At 38.2% G+C, this 16,787-nt stretch overlaps 3 protein-coding genes across 4 annotated transcripts; all 3 read right to left on the minus strand.

Annotated features, from left to right (window-relative positions):
* Positions 1-987: 987 nt before the first annotated feature.
* LOC122027467 lies at positions 988-1,843 on the minus strand. Its single transcript, XM_042586448.1, has one exon. It carries the CDS (start codon positions 1,825-1,827, stop codon positions 1,300-1,302), a length of 528 nt encoding a protein of 175 aa, XP_042442382.1. The 5' UTR covers positions 1,828-1,843; the 3' UTR covers positions 988-1,299.
* Positions 1,844-3,125: 1,282 nt separating this feature from the next.
* LOC122026389 (CCR4-NOT transcription complex subunit 10-like) lies at positions 3,126-9,927 on the minus strand. 2 transcript variants are annotated; one of them, XM_042585095.1, is made up of 6 exons: positions 9,343-9,927; positions 7,897-7,983; positions 7,261-7,443; positions 7,069-7,155; positions 6,917-6,988; positions 3,126-5,361 (listed from the first exon to the last, which is right to left on the minus strand). In XM_042585095.1, exons 1-6 carry the CDS (start codon positions 9,544-9,546, stop codon positions 3,448-3,450), a joined length of 2,547 nt encoding a protein of 848 aa, XP_042441029.1. In that variant the 5' UTR covers positions 9,547-9,927; the 3' UTR covers positions 3,126-3,447. The 2 variants fall into 2 exon arrangements, with proteins under 2 accessions (XP_042441029.1, XP_042441030.1); XM_042585096.1 differs by lacking the exon at positions 9,343-9,927 and having other exon boundaries at positions 7,877-7,983.
* Positions 9,928-10,497: 570 nt separating this feature from the next.
* LOC122027401 lies at positions 10,498-12,984 on the minus strand. Its single transcript, XM_042586351.1, has 2 exons — positions 12,675-12,984; positions 10,498-11,043 (listed from the first exon to the last, which is right to left on the minus strand). Exons 1-2 carry the CDS (start codon positions 12,939-12,941, stop codon positions 10,840-10,842), a joined length of 471 nt encoding a protein of 156 aa, XP_042442285.1. The 5' UTR covers positions 12,942-12,984; the 3' UTR covers positions 10,498-10,839.
* Between the last annotated feature and the right edge of the window lie 3,803 nt (positions 12,985-16,787).

Here is a 16,787-nt window from a genome sequence, read left to right on the forward strand (position 1 = left end):
GGCATGGTTGACAGGCGGATCGTACGGTGGAAGTTTTTATTGTATTGTCAGGGATATACATGTCTTGTTAAGGTATGTTGTCAGAGGTACTTTCCTTATATGCAGGTCTTTTCATTGGAGTATCAGAGAGTGTGTCCATGCCTCAAGAAGCGTACGCGTCGCCCTCCAAGGCTCTATATAAAGGGATCCATTATCGGTAGAGGTACGCATTATCTACTGTTTGTGCATAGTTCTACAGTTATTTTACCTTTCTCCATGTTCTAGTGACTAACTTGAATGTCGAAAGACCAATACTGAGTATCCCTTCTATAATCCGACACTAATATTATTTGGTTTGTAGAACAGGGTTCGGTTTCAACTGGTCAGCAAGCTATTATATCTTTAATTTTCCATCCTTTTCATTTTCGAACGGATCAGCGAAGCTATTATATCTTTAATTTTCCATCCTTTTCATTTTCGAACAGGTAAGATAAAATTAAAATCCAGTCAAAGGAATGATATTAAATAAAACCCACCGGGTGACTCATGTCTCATCACGACTGACTCATCCTCTTAGTGGAACAAGCCTGGCGGTTTTCCTCGATTTAATCCTTCCTTTTAAATATATATATGAAAAATACTTTTCTCTTAATTTTATAAAAGTAAACAGGACATTGAATTATATACCTAAATCGTTATTTTATTTTCTCAAATATCTTTCACCACACTTCCACAATTTGACTTCCAACTCGATCCCACGACTGTGCTTCTTCCATGAGAAAAAAATTATTTAATTCGTTTGTTCTTGCTAGTTTTAATTAAAATGATCTCTCCTTTTTGATCGAAGTAAATGCACATCCACTTCCATTGAAAAAAAATATCAAGCCCAATAATTATTTTTCCCGTAAAAGTGTTGAAAATTGAGTGTTGTTTAATGAAATTAATTATCACCGATTAAGTGAATTTATAACGGCGGCGTGAGGCTTAAACGCATCACGCAACTCGTAACGGGCGAGGACAACACGTTTCTCTGGACTCAAAAATACCATGAACAATAAAAAAAAAACAAGAAAATAATAGATCGATCCGTTTAAGGCTTTTGTGAGATTTACAGATCGATGGGTTTTGAGATGTATTTGCTTCCTTTTTATTGAATTTTAAGATCACGGAGGAAGAATCGATACAAGTCCCAAGTGAAAAAAGGGGATAGAGAAGAATCTGATTTCTAAAATGATCGGATTCCGCCACGGAGATGATGCGCCTGGAGAGAAAAAAAAGGATCGGATTTCAGAAAAAACCTGAGTCCAGATCGGCGGAGATCTAGCGGTCGTCGGCCGTGGACATGACGGAGAGGCGGGTGGGGCGCGGTCGGAACTCCTCCCTCCGCCTCTGTTGGTGCGAGGACGGCCGGATGAGGGCGGCGAGTGCGCGCCTAACCCACTCGCCCTCGACGGCCCCGATCCGGACCAGCGAGTTCGTCATCGCGGATCGGCGGGCGTTGAGGCGATTCGACGCCGCGGGCGCAGAGCGGTGGTGCGAGAAGCGGAGGCCCTTGTGGAGGCTGCAGCGGAAGGAGCCGGGGTGGGTGGTGGGGGAGCACATGCAGGTGCGGCGAACGGGGGCAGGCCGGCGGTCGACGGCCGCGAGGGAGCGGCGTGGGGAGCCCGATCGCTCAAGGGCGAAACGGACGGAAGGGGTCTTCCCGGATGGAGCGGATCCGGCGATGTGGAGGCGGGAGGGAGAACTGGATCGGCGATGGGAAAGGGTTGCGGACAAGGGAGAGGAGTCGGCGGAGGAGGAGGCCGACCGGAGGACTCGGGCGGTGGTTCTCCGGGAAGGGCTCGCCATTTGGATAACTGGCACTGCCAGTCGATCGTGCAACACGACCGCCTTTATAAAGAGAAAAACAAAAGGGTATATCTGTCAATTAACTGTAGATTAGGGTCAGTACTGCGAAATTAAAGGACATTTTAACGAATCAACTGCTATTTAACGTTCTTCTCTAAAATAACCTTCCTGATAATTAACAGCTGGTAGTGGATAATTCATACCAATTAAACCTCCTAATTATAAAACCATACTAATTTTAATTTTGTGTCTAAGCATAATTAAAGCTTATAGACAATATCATCAACTTGACGTGACTCAAACAAAGACGAGTCAAACTGCGAATGGAATTAGGCCACTAAAAGTCTACACTAGTGATGAGTCAACAGATGGTATTAAATTGCATGGATTCTTCCCAGTCGCCAAGTAGCAGTCTTTGACTGAGAGCCGTTCTTCGAAAGAATCTGGGAAGAAGAGTCAAGATTTGTGGGCCAAGCAAAGCAATTCGGCCATTGATTATTTTGAAAACAAAGCAAATCGATTCGGGATTGATGTGCCAAGCGAAGCAATTTGGCCATTGATGTGTCTGTCCCCGCTTGGAGCATATGTCTCATGTGTCTGGGCGGGCCATGCACTCTAGGTAGAGACTTGATCAGCTGACCGTCTCCAAAAAGACGTTACGATTTGAAAATATCTCATGTAAAAAGTATCCCGATAAGATTTTATAACGACTAGTTAACTGTTATTATTAAAAATAATAATAATAATTTTAATATTTTAAAATTTATTTAATATGATATAATTTTAAAATGATTGAACTGATTAGGAATCCATGAATAATGAATATTAATACTAAAAAAATAAAGATAAAAAAGATATGTTGTTAAAATGAGTATGTGATAGTGAGTCTTATATTTTTTAATGAGATGCAAGGGGAAGGTAACTGAAACGGCTGGAAGTGATTCTCATTTTTCATCAAATTGATAGGTTTAACTTCTCTTCTCTCGAGTCTTCCATGCAGACGTCAACATTTTCTTTTTAACCCATCTGATCATCAGAGGGGTCACGCCTGCCCCGTGGATCGGTGTTGACGTGGTTCTCGCCAATTCCCATCAGAACCTAATCCTATGGAGCAGTCCTCCATATGATTTCCCATGGAAGATTTCTTTCGGCCTTCCAACCAAAATCTCGATGGTTGATGGCTGATTTATGAAATGCAAAAACAAAAATCTTCTAGAAGTATAGGCACCAGTGTTTGACACTCTTTTTCCACTCAAAAGAGAAACAAATCGAAAAATGGAAAGAACCACATTTTCCTCTAAAAAAATAATGCTAGATAGATTATTCATGACATAATACAAAACTAATTTTTTGCCCACAAGTTCACACCGGGCCTCATACAATAGTCTGAGAGGAACTACAATATCAGTACTAGCAACGGAATAACCTTTCACATCAGAAAACAAACAAAAAATGAATGTGATTAGGAACAGAAGACTGTGGTGGGCTACCAAATCCTAAACAGCAAAGCTTATTCTACAAAGTAATGTTTGTATGGTTGTATCATATAACCCAAAATTCTCATCTAGCAAACGTTCCATTAGGATTAGGGTAACATAATCAAGCTAAGGATTGGTACAATCATGAGCTGCTCGTTAGATGAGCAGGAAAGAATCTGACATGCCTACACTGTCTCAACTTAACTACAGCATTGTGTGTTCTCCTCAGTAGGAGGTCAACATAGATGGCACCGAGCACAGCTCTATGATTATCGGGCAGTGCACTCAGGGCTTTGTTCACAAACATATCGGCTTGCTCAGCATTTCCCTGTATTGCAGCCAATGCAGCTAGATTTACATAGAGCGCTCCACGAGCTGCTTCAGGCTTCAGAAAGATCATGCCTTGGACTTCAGCACTTTTCCCATTATGAGTACCAGCATACTCATATGCATCCCCGCTCTTATCTATTCTCCACTTCTCCGTGTCTTCTTCACTGTAAGGCAACTGAACTTCATTCTTTTCTGAAACATAAATGGACAAATGCTCAACTGCTTCTCTGACTCGATTCAGACAGCAAAGTGCTTCTGCAGCATATACATGGCCTAGAAATATGTACATTTTGGAGCAATCTGGCAGTTGCAGAATTTCTTTTGCAGCAGATAATGCTCGCACTGGATTTCCTAAACTCAGCTCCACATATGCTAAGTTGGCCAGGACAGCCTGCCTTATCATGTTTCTTTCCTTCCTACACATTTCCTCAGGCAACGAAATAGAGCTTTGTAATGTCATATTTGAGAGCGTACCCCCCTTAGTTTCTCTAAGTTCACCATTAGTCGTGGGTATGGAGGCAGATGCTACATTAGATGCCTTAGAATCACTTGTCACCGCATTCTTCTGGCTCATATACTTGGCACTGGCAGAGGTTGGCTGATTGGACTCTTCTTGACTTGATAGAGTTGCAGTTGGCTGTGACTTTTCAGTACAATCCAACAAATAAAGAGCATTGAGTAAACACCGGCGCGCAAAAGGGAGTGTAAGTCTAAGTTTTCCATCTGGAATGACTACACCATCCTCTCCCGAGCACTTACGGTATCTATTTGTGGAGCTCAGATCATCGATCACCAAGTGCCTCCACTTGCCTGATCCAGCTACATGAACCTTAACCACTTCACCCTCTGATGATGAAGAACCACACTTTCCTAGAAGACCTTTCTCCAGCACTGACAAGCAACATTCCGCAAACCGAAGCCATAGAATGGGTCTGGTGTAAAATATTGGTTTGGACTTGTCAAAACATTGAGCTGCAACCAATGGTCTACCACAAAGTAGGTATTGCAAACCACAATTATACAATATGAATAGTGACTTTTCTTGAGAGAAGGTGGAAAGTTTCAGAGACTTCTCAGATTGAATAGCGGCATTACATTTCAAAGCCTTGGAGAAAAACAAACTTGAAATGTGATATTTGCCGAGTTGTTGATAAATGCATCCCATATTGTTGTTGAACATACAAAGCATTCCTTGATCAGACCTGTTATTGGATGTTGTTGTCAAAAGTTTTATAGCTTTCCGATGGTTGCCACGAGCATACTCCAATTGAGATTTCAAAAGAAGTGTTGTCGATGAATCTCTAAACCGTGCTATGTTCATAGCAAGCTTGATTTCACGCTTTGCAGCCTTCGGGTTTCTTGCAAGAAGCAGCAATTGAACCTTGTAAAGATGCAAATTTAGCTTAAGGTCGATAGCAGAAGCTTCTTGATCAGGTGACAACATCAAATTGTCATTTGAAATGGGCCTCTCCATGTTTTCGCTACCAGTATCCAGTGTCGAATATAAAGTCTCATATTCCAAACTCTCATCAGGTAAAGTTCTTCCCAAAGCATTTTCGGAAGCATTTCCATTAGTTGAATCCGTAGAGGCATCTGGAGCAGTGACATTGCTCGTAATTGAAAATTTCAGTACTTGGTTAGACTGTTGTTGAGTGCTGCTACCACTATCTAGTTGTCCAATAGCACGAGCAATACCCAAAGATTTTTCCAGATACTGAATGACATCCTGAAAAAAAAGCATAAAATGCTTGAACATGAAAGAATAGAAAAAAAAATATATCTTAAAGCAGACATTGCATTTCACATGGTAAATAAGCTCAACAAATCCAAGATGTAAATAGATATGTGATTGGATTCATTTGATACTCTTCCATTTTATCATCTATATATTCTCCATCCTTCAGGTTAGGTTGTTAGCTAACATTAAATTCCCTGCAATTCATTCCAAACTGATGACAAGTTCTTCACATTAATAAAAATACAGGCAGGATTTAGCTTTTACATCACCTTTGCCTACTACTATCGTCACTCTTTTCAGCACTAACCACTATGCATTAACATAATTCTGATAGGTTATCAAAAGCAGTGTGATAATGTTAGAAAGTTGTTCTAAATGTTGGTAGGTCTCTTTGTGCACGTATTTCGCAAATGGAACTACATAAATTATCCATTAATAGACCTAGATTTCAAAAATGACATTAATTAGTTTCAAAGAAAACAAGCTAATTTTTATGATATTTTTTCTTTGTGATATTTCTTACTGGGTTTGGAGAAAGAGAATCATTATGTCAAGGCCAGTAACTAATCACCAAAAGGCTTTCCCCGCAACTCTAAAAAGTTGCCAGTTTAAGATTGCCCAAAGAATGAAAGTTTTATGGCTCTGATAAACAAAGTTGAAATCCTACACAAAGAACAAAAGTTAGCAGGTAAACTTGGACCATAAAATCATTTAGTATACTTGAACATGCTTCTCTGTTAAAGTGGGGTGTCCATATTATTCTGAAATAACTAATCTGGAGAGGGCACCCTCTCAATATATAGAGCCCATATTGTCCCAAAATGACTAATCATCTAAGAGAGGGGCAACCACAAAATATATAGACACTATAAACCACCATACATGTGCATGAAGGACTATGGACATCGAGCATCCTAGCTTCCCAATTGAAAATATTAGTAAAAATAATGGATGCAGATAGTATCTTTCTAAACCAAAAGATAATATATAGAGAGATCTACAAAGCAAGACTACATCAGGCAATCAGCTAAAGTTATTGGACAATAAACCACAAGAAAAAACTTAACTAGCAGGCTAAGCAATGATATACAAATAAGTATATAAAAGCCAGTAGTGTAACTATGATGCTGTAAACCTCAGGAGAAGTGCTAAAATCGTACATGTAACATTTCAATAACAAGCTAACTCTCTTGAAAATTCAGGAAATTCATCATAGAGAAGCTTAAATAGCATGTCAAGCATATTTAAATAAACTATGCTTCAAAACCACAAAATACACAAAAAGCCATTTGGACACCAAAAGAAATGAGATCCAATTATATTTACAAATGCAAGGAAATTTGACCAGCCAAGCCAAATTACCCATATGTTAAAAGCTACTGATAACAATCCCTGAACTGTTCAAGTTTAAAAATCTAAATCAGATTGAGTAACTAAAAAACAGATATTGCAGCAGTTGCATTTTGTGAATTTAAAAAAAAATAAAAGAGACATCATTGAGGAAAATAAAAAAGTAAAAGGTGTTGATTACAAAGAAACTTACTGAGACTTGTAAAATATCTTCACAAGCTAATGCAACATCCAGTAGAAGAAGGCATACACGGAGAGCTATTTGCTGCATAGGAAAAAATAGCAAGGCAGAATAAAAAGAATCATCTTATCAATAACTCATAAGATGATTAAATTAAGGCATACCTCTTCAATTGGCTCGATATTCTGGAACAGCTTTTTGAGAACAGATAATGACTGTGCATACTCATGGATATGGTAGAGAATGATTGCCTGTGAAGAACCAAATTAACAAAAATACTAAGAAGAGAGCAATTTATTAACTCATTCACTAATTATGGAAAGAAAAATTTAGACAAAATGCATTGAACTACATACAATATTCAGCATTGTTACTGAAACATCAAACTCTTGGGCATAGACAACTCTACTGCTATTTATAGCAGCACTTTGATGAATTGAAGCACTATTAGCTTTAGACCCTGAAACCATATAGCCTAGGCAGCTATTCTCAGAGTCGGTCTGGTTCACACAAGTATGCGCAAGCTCTTCACTTTGCTCCTATAACCAATATAGTTATTAATCAAAGAGTGCATGTAAAATATCTTTTCAGTTGCAAGAACAATGCTAGTTTAAGAAATCATAGAATATTGACCGAATGGATAAACATGGATTAAATTATTTCCAACTTTGAAAAAAGATAGAGAAAATGGTGAAATTACATGAAATAGATAATAAAATATTAGCAATATTCAAAATACCATGATTTGGAGGAGACATGATTCCCAAGGAACAACAGCCTTTTCTGCTATAGCAGAATGGATGATTCTAAAGATCATGTTTAACCTTATCATACATGTTAAGTATAATCATGTAATATAATATCAGATATTTAATATGATTATAGCTTTAATGTTTAACAATTTGTTTCCTCAAGAATGTCAGTATGAAGATGAGAAAATATCTTCATAAATTAATTCAAAAAACCAATTACCTGTGATTTAGTAAACTTACTTTAACCTTGTTTAATGCATCAAGGAGATTCCTAGGATCAGTGCAACCATCTCGAAAGTATTCTGCAACAGCAATGTTATGAAGAACCTGAAATAAATAGAAAATGATTAAGAGTTCACTCAAACAAGAACTACACATAGTAAATAAACTTCTCTTCTTTTGTATGCAAGTCAACAACAAATCATCATGAACTTTAAAAATGAGTAAGATATTAGTTAAAATAGAAATAATTTGAGGAAAATAGACTTGCTTCATATAGCAGCCAATTAATACATTTTGACAAGGAGAAACAACACCAAACCCTGAGTTGCAACTATTAGGAGCTAAAGACAAATAGTGTAAAAGCCTTCGCACAAAAAGTAGAAGTGTGGATACCAAATATGCAATTTCTTCTTTCATATCAAACCTAGCAAAGAATCATTGGATCACTGTCATCTTTGGGAAGCAATGAGATTTCAATTAAAATAGAACAAATTTGGGGAATTTTACATTCTTTATTTGTATAATAACTGGTCAATTGATTTTCGTATGGAGAAAAACCAAGTACAATACAGTCAGTGTAAAATCCTTAAGAGTTGAAGCCGAATTATATTTCAACTAAAATACAGGTTAAATCAATGACAAATAATAATCAAAGTGAAGAAATAAACAAGTAGACAACAGGTTCCATTATTACAACAGTTCACATAACCTAAACATTCTAAAAACACTAAATCTAAGAATTTATTCGTGGTAAAGAATCTAAGCTTGCCGCGCATGAAATGTAATGAATCTGGAATGCAAATGATAAACACACTAAGAGTTGAAGTCTTATGAACGGTCAGTGCAAGAAAAGGTGAGGGCCCCTTGAGGTTTAATCTTAACAACTTAGCATCTAATATTTGGACGCTAAAGTTAATGCAGGCTGATGACTTTGACTCTGAAATCTACAATATCCACAGTTCACACATGATTACAGTACACTCTTCTTCATAGCAAACAACACAGAATAGGAATCTACAAGTTCCGTTATGCAAGGTTGACCATAGAGAAAGTTAAAATCCTGTTGCTCTTACTTGTTGGTCTCACCGCAGAATTACATCCATCATGCATTTGCTGCAATTTCATAAAAGATATCCTTAGGTCATTAAGCCATGTGCAAGCTCGGTTCATCTTTTCTCCATTTTTTAAGCCCCAAAATCTTATATATTTTTCATCATAAAGGACCTTTCGTTTGCTCATAGCTTGGATATGTAGTATTGTCTGCATATGCTAGAAGATTGGTATAAATGCTTGAAGTAATTATTGGACTAAAAGAGACTTGTCTTCTTCAAGTATCTATTCTACAAACAGTTAAGTCGTCATTCGAGCAGCACTTTCCATTGAGAATTAGTATTCGGAATCCCCCTAACCAGAAACGTACCAGACAGCAGAATCACAGGATAACGAAAGATAAATTAGACGCACCTTCGCATCGCCCCTCTTTTTATCAAAAATCTGGCTCAATACTTCAACGCACTCCTGGAACCGCCGGTTCTGGAACAAGAAAGCAGCTTCCTTGGCAAGCCCTTTGGCATCGGAGAGATTCCCTTCGTCGTTGGCAGGCCCATCCGTGGTCCCGGCTAGAGCTGCCGCGGCCGAGGGAGAGGCTGGCGAATCCTTAGCTTCCATTCTACAGATCGACACGTTCGATCAGATCCCCAGCAGCGAGTTGCGCGTATAATATCAGCAAAGCAGCAATAGGGGAAGTAGGGATCGGGGGATAGAGGGGACCCAGGTGTGACCTAGGGGAGCGGATGAGCAAGGTTTTCGGTGGCAATTGTAGGGTTTTGAAGAGCAGAAGAGGGCTAGGGTTAGGGTACGGAGTGGCGACGATATGAACTCGCAGGAGAATATTTGAGAGGTAGTGAGCGAGTGGAGCTTGGAGATCGCCGGCGTCACCGCCGTCGGAGAGGGAGATTGCGACGGGGCGGAAGAGCAAGGGCCGAGAAGTCGGCGAGCGAGTATATACAACAGAAAGTGAGGGAGATGCGGAGATGGTGAGGATGGAGAGGATAGAAGTGCAGTTCCTGATTGGGTCGCATTTTTATCCGCGCGTGACACTCACGTGCTTAGATTAAAAACTATTTGTCAATTTTTAGTTTTTTTCAAAAATACCCAAATGCATATCGTGTGTATTTTTTTTCTTCAATTTTTTTTAAAAATTTAAAAAAAATTCCAATTAACCTTACTATTATCATACGAAAATTTTTCATCAAGAAATAAGATAAATCAAAAAACACACATAACGATCAGTTCAGAAATCCAACATAGCCCCACGTGTACATGACGATCCGTCTAAAAACTGTATGCTTTGATTATGTCCCTCATACATCATAATTAGAGTTCGAACTATAAATATATGAGTGACAATTTAGATATCCTACTGTAATATCCTTACTCATAGACTTTTTTTTTTTTAATTATGCACTATGTAAGCTATGCTATTAAGAAACAGTACATAATTAATTTCTCTCCGTCATCTTACAATCGACATTCCTAGTAGGGACACAGGATAATCTAAATCAGTATTTATATCCGTCAAAAATTAAATTATGTCTTTCTGATAATAAATCCTATCCGAATACCAACTCGGCTGACTTAGCCGGACTACATAAATTAGATTCTCAAAGTGTACCAAGAGGACATACAATAGATCCACCACCGGCATCTCTCTGCCATATCCCTTCTCTCCCCCTTCTCTCCTATGTTTTGCAATAAATCTCATATACAGTGGAATTGAGTAGATAATGTCATTAAAGCCTAAATTAGGAAATAGAAAAAAGTTAGAGACAGACCTCCAAGTAGTATCACAAATTACTAAATGCAAACTGTTGCAGTGGGAACGTTGCCAATCATCTTATGAAAAGTTTCGATTATGTAACAATTACAAGGATCTCAAGTTATTACTGAGCGAAGAAGAATCTAGATCAAATCCTCATCTTTGCTTGCCATGCTGCTCTCCTTCACTAAAATCGCAACAGCCACCAGTACAGGTAGAGATATCATAAGAAGAGCTTGCGTTAAGTTGGGCCTGGTTATATCAGGAAGAAAAACGCTTCCATACTTTATCAGAGAGGCACCACCAACTGAGCCAGCAGCTAATTTCCACAGGTACCCTAAATCATCCTGCATCATGATTGAACCAGGTCAAAAACATAATCAAGAATACCACCCTTGAAGTTACTATAAATGAACGATAGAGAGAGTAGAAAAGCATCGGACTCATCCAAAACATGTTCTGAACATGAATCTATTGCTATAATGAGAGATCACACCCTCAAAGTTCAAACTCACATCTGAGCAAAAAGGAGAGGAAGTACTTCACTCTGAATCTAAAACCAACCGTGAACTGAATATTTAACCATGTGTTCAGGTTAGAACTCAGGTAGATGTAAAATTTGGTTAGCTGTAGTAAAGAGCATGTAAAGGTAAACTTTTATACATTCAAGGGAAAAAGTAGGCACCTAAAGTAGCCTAATTGTAGAAACGTGATATATATAGGCTCATACAAATTACTATTGAAGATATCAAAATGTATGTATTCATAATACTCTGAACTAAGGATAAAATATAACAGCTTGACCTTTGCTATGAGCTACTAGAAGAGCTTTATAAGCTTAGATAAGTTACTTAATATTAACTTTGGCTTAAGCATTTTGGAACAATGGTTGGTTCTGACAACTAACCGGGTCAGTTCTCTCATCTAAGTGAGTTGTGACAAGTATCTCTCCTACATGGTGACTTACACTAGTGAATTGGATCATCAGTTATAGGTATCTATGGAACACCAAAGCAATTAGAATTAAAGTTTATACCTTAAACTTTTTTAAGACCATTGATTCTTGTAGGAATGCATGGTGCTAATTAAGATTCCTTTTCATCTCTACTCTCAGAGCATACTCCATCTTCTTGAATTTCTGGAACATATAGTCACAGAGCAAACCTAACAAAGAGGAAAAATCTTCCTTTTTGATCATCTTCTCTCTTGTCTACAGTAGCAGTTATAAAAGGCATTGCTATTCCTAACCACGACAAGATATCTTACTCTAGAGCAAACAGAATCCGTCCCATCAGTGTATATGGTATGGTCAATAATCTTCTTTTGTTGCCAATCGTGCTGCGACATGACTTGAGCACTACAGGCTTTGTTCCTCTTTTACTTCCATCAGCATGACCACATTCTTTGAACTTTTAACATAGGAAGTAGCTCGTGCAATCTTCTTCCATATATTGGCCTGAAATATCTACTAGCAATGCACAATTTCTCTTTTTATTTTGCTAACCACAATACCTAGCACAAAAAAAGTAACCATATACCAAAAGTGACATTCGGAGCAACGGAATATCACACTTTACTATCCTTACCAACATATCGGGAATGATTATCTTTCCATTAACAACCAACATATCTTTTTGGGCGCATTCCATCATATACCTTACAGGCCTACAAGATAACACTTCCACCTGATGGAAGTTACTGTACATATCCTCCATGATACATACTGAAATAAACAATTAAACTGTTTTCGCATATAAATTCACAACATCTAAATCTAACCGAAAGATCACCTAATGGAAAACGGCAATGTTAGCGATCATTCATGATTCAAAATCACAGTACTGATAAAATTCATTAATTTCTCAACGCGGGAGTCAATGCGACCAGATCGGCCAGAGGGGAAGGGTCTAATCCCGATTGACACAGATAAACAAGGGGAAATCGTGAAAGAAATAGGGGAAAGTGTGAGAAGACTGACCGACAGGATGAGTGAAGTATCGATAGGACTCGTGCTTCCTTCTTCATCTTCGTCTCCTCTTCCTTCTCCTTGCGGGGGTTGTGAAGAAGCCCGGGGAGTGTTGATGGTTCTTGTTGAGATCCTGAAGGCGCGACGCAGTGGGGTTGGATAGGGTTTGATTGCACCCCATCGCTGAGGATGAGACAACGGAGAAGGCAGCAACGCCAACAAGGAAGTCGAATGAGGCCGCAACACAGCGTGGTTGCAGGCGGAGGCTGGCGACGCCATTGTTTCTCCTATCCTGTTCCTGGTGTCTGAGACTTTTATTTAAGACATTTTTATTTTGCTTCGTACTTTTCCAACTTTTTATTTCCCCCTTAAATATTTTAAATTTATACTTTACCTCTCATAATGTTTTAAATAAAACCAAAACACATGGTTTACGAACCGAATTTTTCTTTAAAATTGAAATAGAATAAATTGATTTTTTTTAAAATTAATTGTCCCAATTTTTTAATAAAAATCAAATAAATTCATCCATTTTATCCCTTTCTATTCCGTTAATTCAAAATTGAACGCTTAGGATATTGGATTTAGAGATTTTAGGTTTAACTTATTTGATTTAATCGAATTTAAAATTTTAAAACGAATTAAGTTAACTGAAATAATTAATATTTTTAAAAAGAAAAAAAGCTGAATTTTAAAATTACCAAACCAAACTTTTAATGTGCTCGACCAACCTCAAAGGTCAAACAGCCGATATCTTTCAAGCCTTATCGATTAACAGGCTTGTCAGTCCCTCACTGCTCAGAAAATTAATCTTAGCTTGAACATAGGATTGTAAATAAGTCGAGTCGAGCTGAGTTTTAGGATATTCAAATTTGTTTGATAAGATAATCGAGTCGAGCCGAGCCGAGTCGAGCTTAAAATGAACCAAGCTTTTGAAATGAGTGTTCAAGCTTGACTTGGTTTATTTTTTATGAGCTTGAGCTTGTTTGAAGTTTAGCCTGAGCTTGGTTCGTTTAGATGTTATCAAGCTCTCAATTCAAGCTTGACTTGAGCTTGGTTCGAGCTTGGCTTGAGCTTGGTTTGAGCTTGGTTCGTTTAGATATTATCAAGCTCTTAATTCAAGCTTGTTTGATTGTTTGAAACTTTTAATTGTTTGATTGGTTATTAAGATTGATAATTTAAATTTATTTATTTTATTTTATTATTTATTTAGCATATTGAAAAGAGTTTTATTAATAAATATGGTCCGTGAACATTGTTCACGGACATTGTTCACGAACATTAACGAACTGAACACATATGTGTTTAAGCTTATTTGTTTAGCTTAACGAGCTGTTCAAGTTTGTTTGTTTAATTAATCTTATGTATATTGAACGAACATAAACAAGCTCTTACCAAGCCGAACACCAAGCTTGTTCACGAACGCTTGGTTCATTTACAACCCTACTTGAACCCCACTATCATGAAACTCTGGACGTCTCGACAATTTTTGGCCTTCACTTTATGGGGTTTTATTGCTTTCGGTGTAATGTATTTTGAAGGGATCGAAATCCAGTTCTACGTTGATCTTGTCCGAAAGCATATAGCTGGAAAGTTGAGGATGTGACGGCTCATTAACTGGATGAAGATCTCGTTCATTTTTGTAAAACAAATCAAATTAGGGAAAGGGTCCTCGACGTTAACCCTTCGACACTCAAATTAGAAACAATAGTAGAAAGAGAAATTGAAAATAATAGAGTAGAGATGAATCTTGTCTTTCTACATACCTAGTATACTTTTTTATACCTTTCTTAGTGATCCTTTTAATGATATTAATTATCGACATAAGGCACCTTTGCCTTGGCTTCTTCGCATTCAATGTTAGATGGAGTATTCTTTTTTGTTTTCTCTTCCCCTTATTAAGTATCTTTCTTTTCCTCTTTTATTACTTTATCGATTTATTATTAATATGTACTTTATCGGTTTATTATTAATATGTACAATACCAACGTCATACCCCAAGTCAGACGGGTGACCCGCTAAGCCCACTCTCCTACCGACCGGATTGACCGAACATTGATTCATCCAGACGGTCGACCAGACAGTGGTTCCTCCGATCGGCTGCTATAGCCACTTCTCGCTCAGGTCGGCCTGACTTAAACAATGGAGTTGACCATCTTGACTTTGACCTACATTATGACAATTGACCCGTGCCAAATATGTTCCTCTTTATTGCTACATCACAAACCTCCCCTTCAAGTCTAGTCGATGGATGTTGCAAGTTCAACTGATTGGACAGTTGGGACCTTAGGTGTTTTCCACGTCCAATCGGGCAGTGCTCGGTCCTTAATCGCTGATCGACCTATAAGACAACGCCATTCGTCTTCATTTTCCATGTGCCCGTAGATCTCTTAGGCCGTGGTTGGGGTAGATGGTGCCTAGGACATTCGACCCTGTGACCCGTCCTTTGTGCCGATCAGGACGATAGACAGTACTAATCCATCCCCTGTGCCGATTAGAACGATGGGTAGCAGCACTTGGCAGCTAGACTTCCTTTCCTTGTGCGTCCTTGGGTGGGCACGGTCTTGGTTGACGTCATCCAAATTTCTCGAAGACCATGCAAATCCCTGATAATTATGGTCGAGCACACGCCATACTTTTATAATCAAGTTCATTAAATGATATTCGGTGACCGAAGGGCACATGGCCCGCACTGTCACCGCATGCTTGATGTGATAGGCGGATATTCGCTTGCGACGTGACGTGCACCTTTTCAAATTCAATGGTTGGATCTGCTTCTAGGTTTCCGTAACTCTGGATCAGACGGTTGAGGTTGATAGACGGTTGAGGTTGATCGTGTTGGTTGCTACTCGGAAAGCCTAGAGGTTCCACTGTACAAAAATTTTGTACAAAGGTCTGAACCTTTTCCTAGCTACCATGTGTTCTTTTAAATTAAATTTTGGATCGCCTGCGGAACTTAACACGTTTGATCCAAAACTTAATCTATTTGTTCTTTTAGGTTTTGACTTGGATCTCCTGCGGAACTTAACACGTTTGATCCAAAACTTAATCTATTTGTTCTTTTAGGTTTTGACTTGGATCTCCTGCGGAACTTAACACGTTCGACCCAAATCACCTTAAGTTATTAATTCCATTAAATATTAATTTCCATAATTGGTTCCCAGTACTGACGTGGCGAGGCACATGGCCTTCTTGGATATGGGAGCAACCACCACCGACTAGACAAAACCTTTTATAGAAATCTAATATTTAATTTCCTAAAATAACTTTAGGTTAACCGAAAAGAACAATCAAATCACAAGGAAAAATAAAACAAAAGAACACAACTTCGAAAAATATATTCGAAATACTAGAATCGTAAGCCTCTTGTATTTGGTATTATTTCCATAAATAACTAGCATGATGCGGAAAGAAAAATTACTAGTTATACCTTTTAGAAAGACCTCTTGATCTTCTACCGTATTCCTCTTCTAACCTCGGACGTTGTGTGGGCAACGATCTTCCGAGATGAGAATCCACCAAAGCACCTTCTTCTACTTTCTTCAAGTTTCGGCCAAGCACAAAGCTTCCAAAAGATGAAGATCTTTTTCCACCAACCAAGCTCCAAGGGATACAAGCTTTCTCTCCTTCTTCTTCTTCTTCTCCAAGTAGTATCCGGCCACCACAAGAGCTCCAAGCAAATAGAGAAGGTTTGGCCACCACCAAGAGGAAGAGAGGAAGAGAGGTTGGCCGGCCACAACACCAAGGAAAAGAGGGAGAGAAATAATAGAGGTTATTCACATGAAGCCTTCTCTACCCCCTCTTTTATAATCCTTGGTCTTGGCAAATAAGGAAAAATTAATAAAACCTTCCTTAATTCTTTTGCCATGAAAAAGAAAAATTAATTAAAAATTAATTTCCTTTTTCCAACTTATTTGGCCGGCCACCTACAATCCATAAATCAAGGAAAGTTTTAATTAAAACAAAAATTAAAACTTCCTAATTTGTTTCTAGAAATTTATAAAAATTTCTCCAATAATTTTATCCCTTAAAAAGGAAATAAATTAAAATCTTTCTTTTAAACATGTGGATAAAAAGAAAATTATCTCTAAAAATTAAAATCTCTTTTAATCTACAAATAAGGAA

Source organism: Zingiber officinale, chromosome 10A (genome assembly GCF_018446385.1).
Source record: "Zingiber officinale cultivar Zhangliang chromosome 10A, Zo_v1.1, whole genome shotgun sequence".
Taxonomy (NCBI): domain Eukaryota; kingdom Viridiplantae; phylum Streptophyta; class Magnoliopsida; order Zingiberales; family Zingiberaceae; genus Zingiber; species Zingiber officinale.

Coding starts and splice junctions, on each gene's coding strand:
- LOC122026389 (XM_042585095.1), bottom strand. CDS start 9,546: ATGGAAGCTAAGGATTCGCCAGCCTCTCCCTCGGCCGCGGCAGCTCTA. Junction 7,444..7,896: donor ATGCATTAAACAAGGTTAAA/GTAAGTTTACTA, acceptor TATTGGTTATAG/GAGCAAAGTGAAGAGCTTGC. Junction 7,156..7,260: donor CAGTAACAATGCTGAATATT/GTATGTAGTTCA, acceptor GGTTCTTCACAG/GCAATCATTCTCTACCATAT.
- LOC122027467 (XM_042586448.1), bottom strand. CDS start 1,827: ATGGCGAGCCCTTCCCGGAGAACCACCGCCCGAGTCCTCCGGTCGGCC.
- LOC122027401 (XM_042586351.1), bottom strand. CDS start 12,941: ATGGCGTCGCCAGCCTCCGCCTGCAACCACGCTGTGTTGCGGCCTCAT. Junction 11,044..12,674: donor ATACTTCACTCATCCTGTCG/GTCAGTCTTCTC, acceptor ATCATGATGCAG/GATGATTTAGGGTACCTGTG.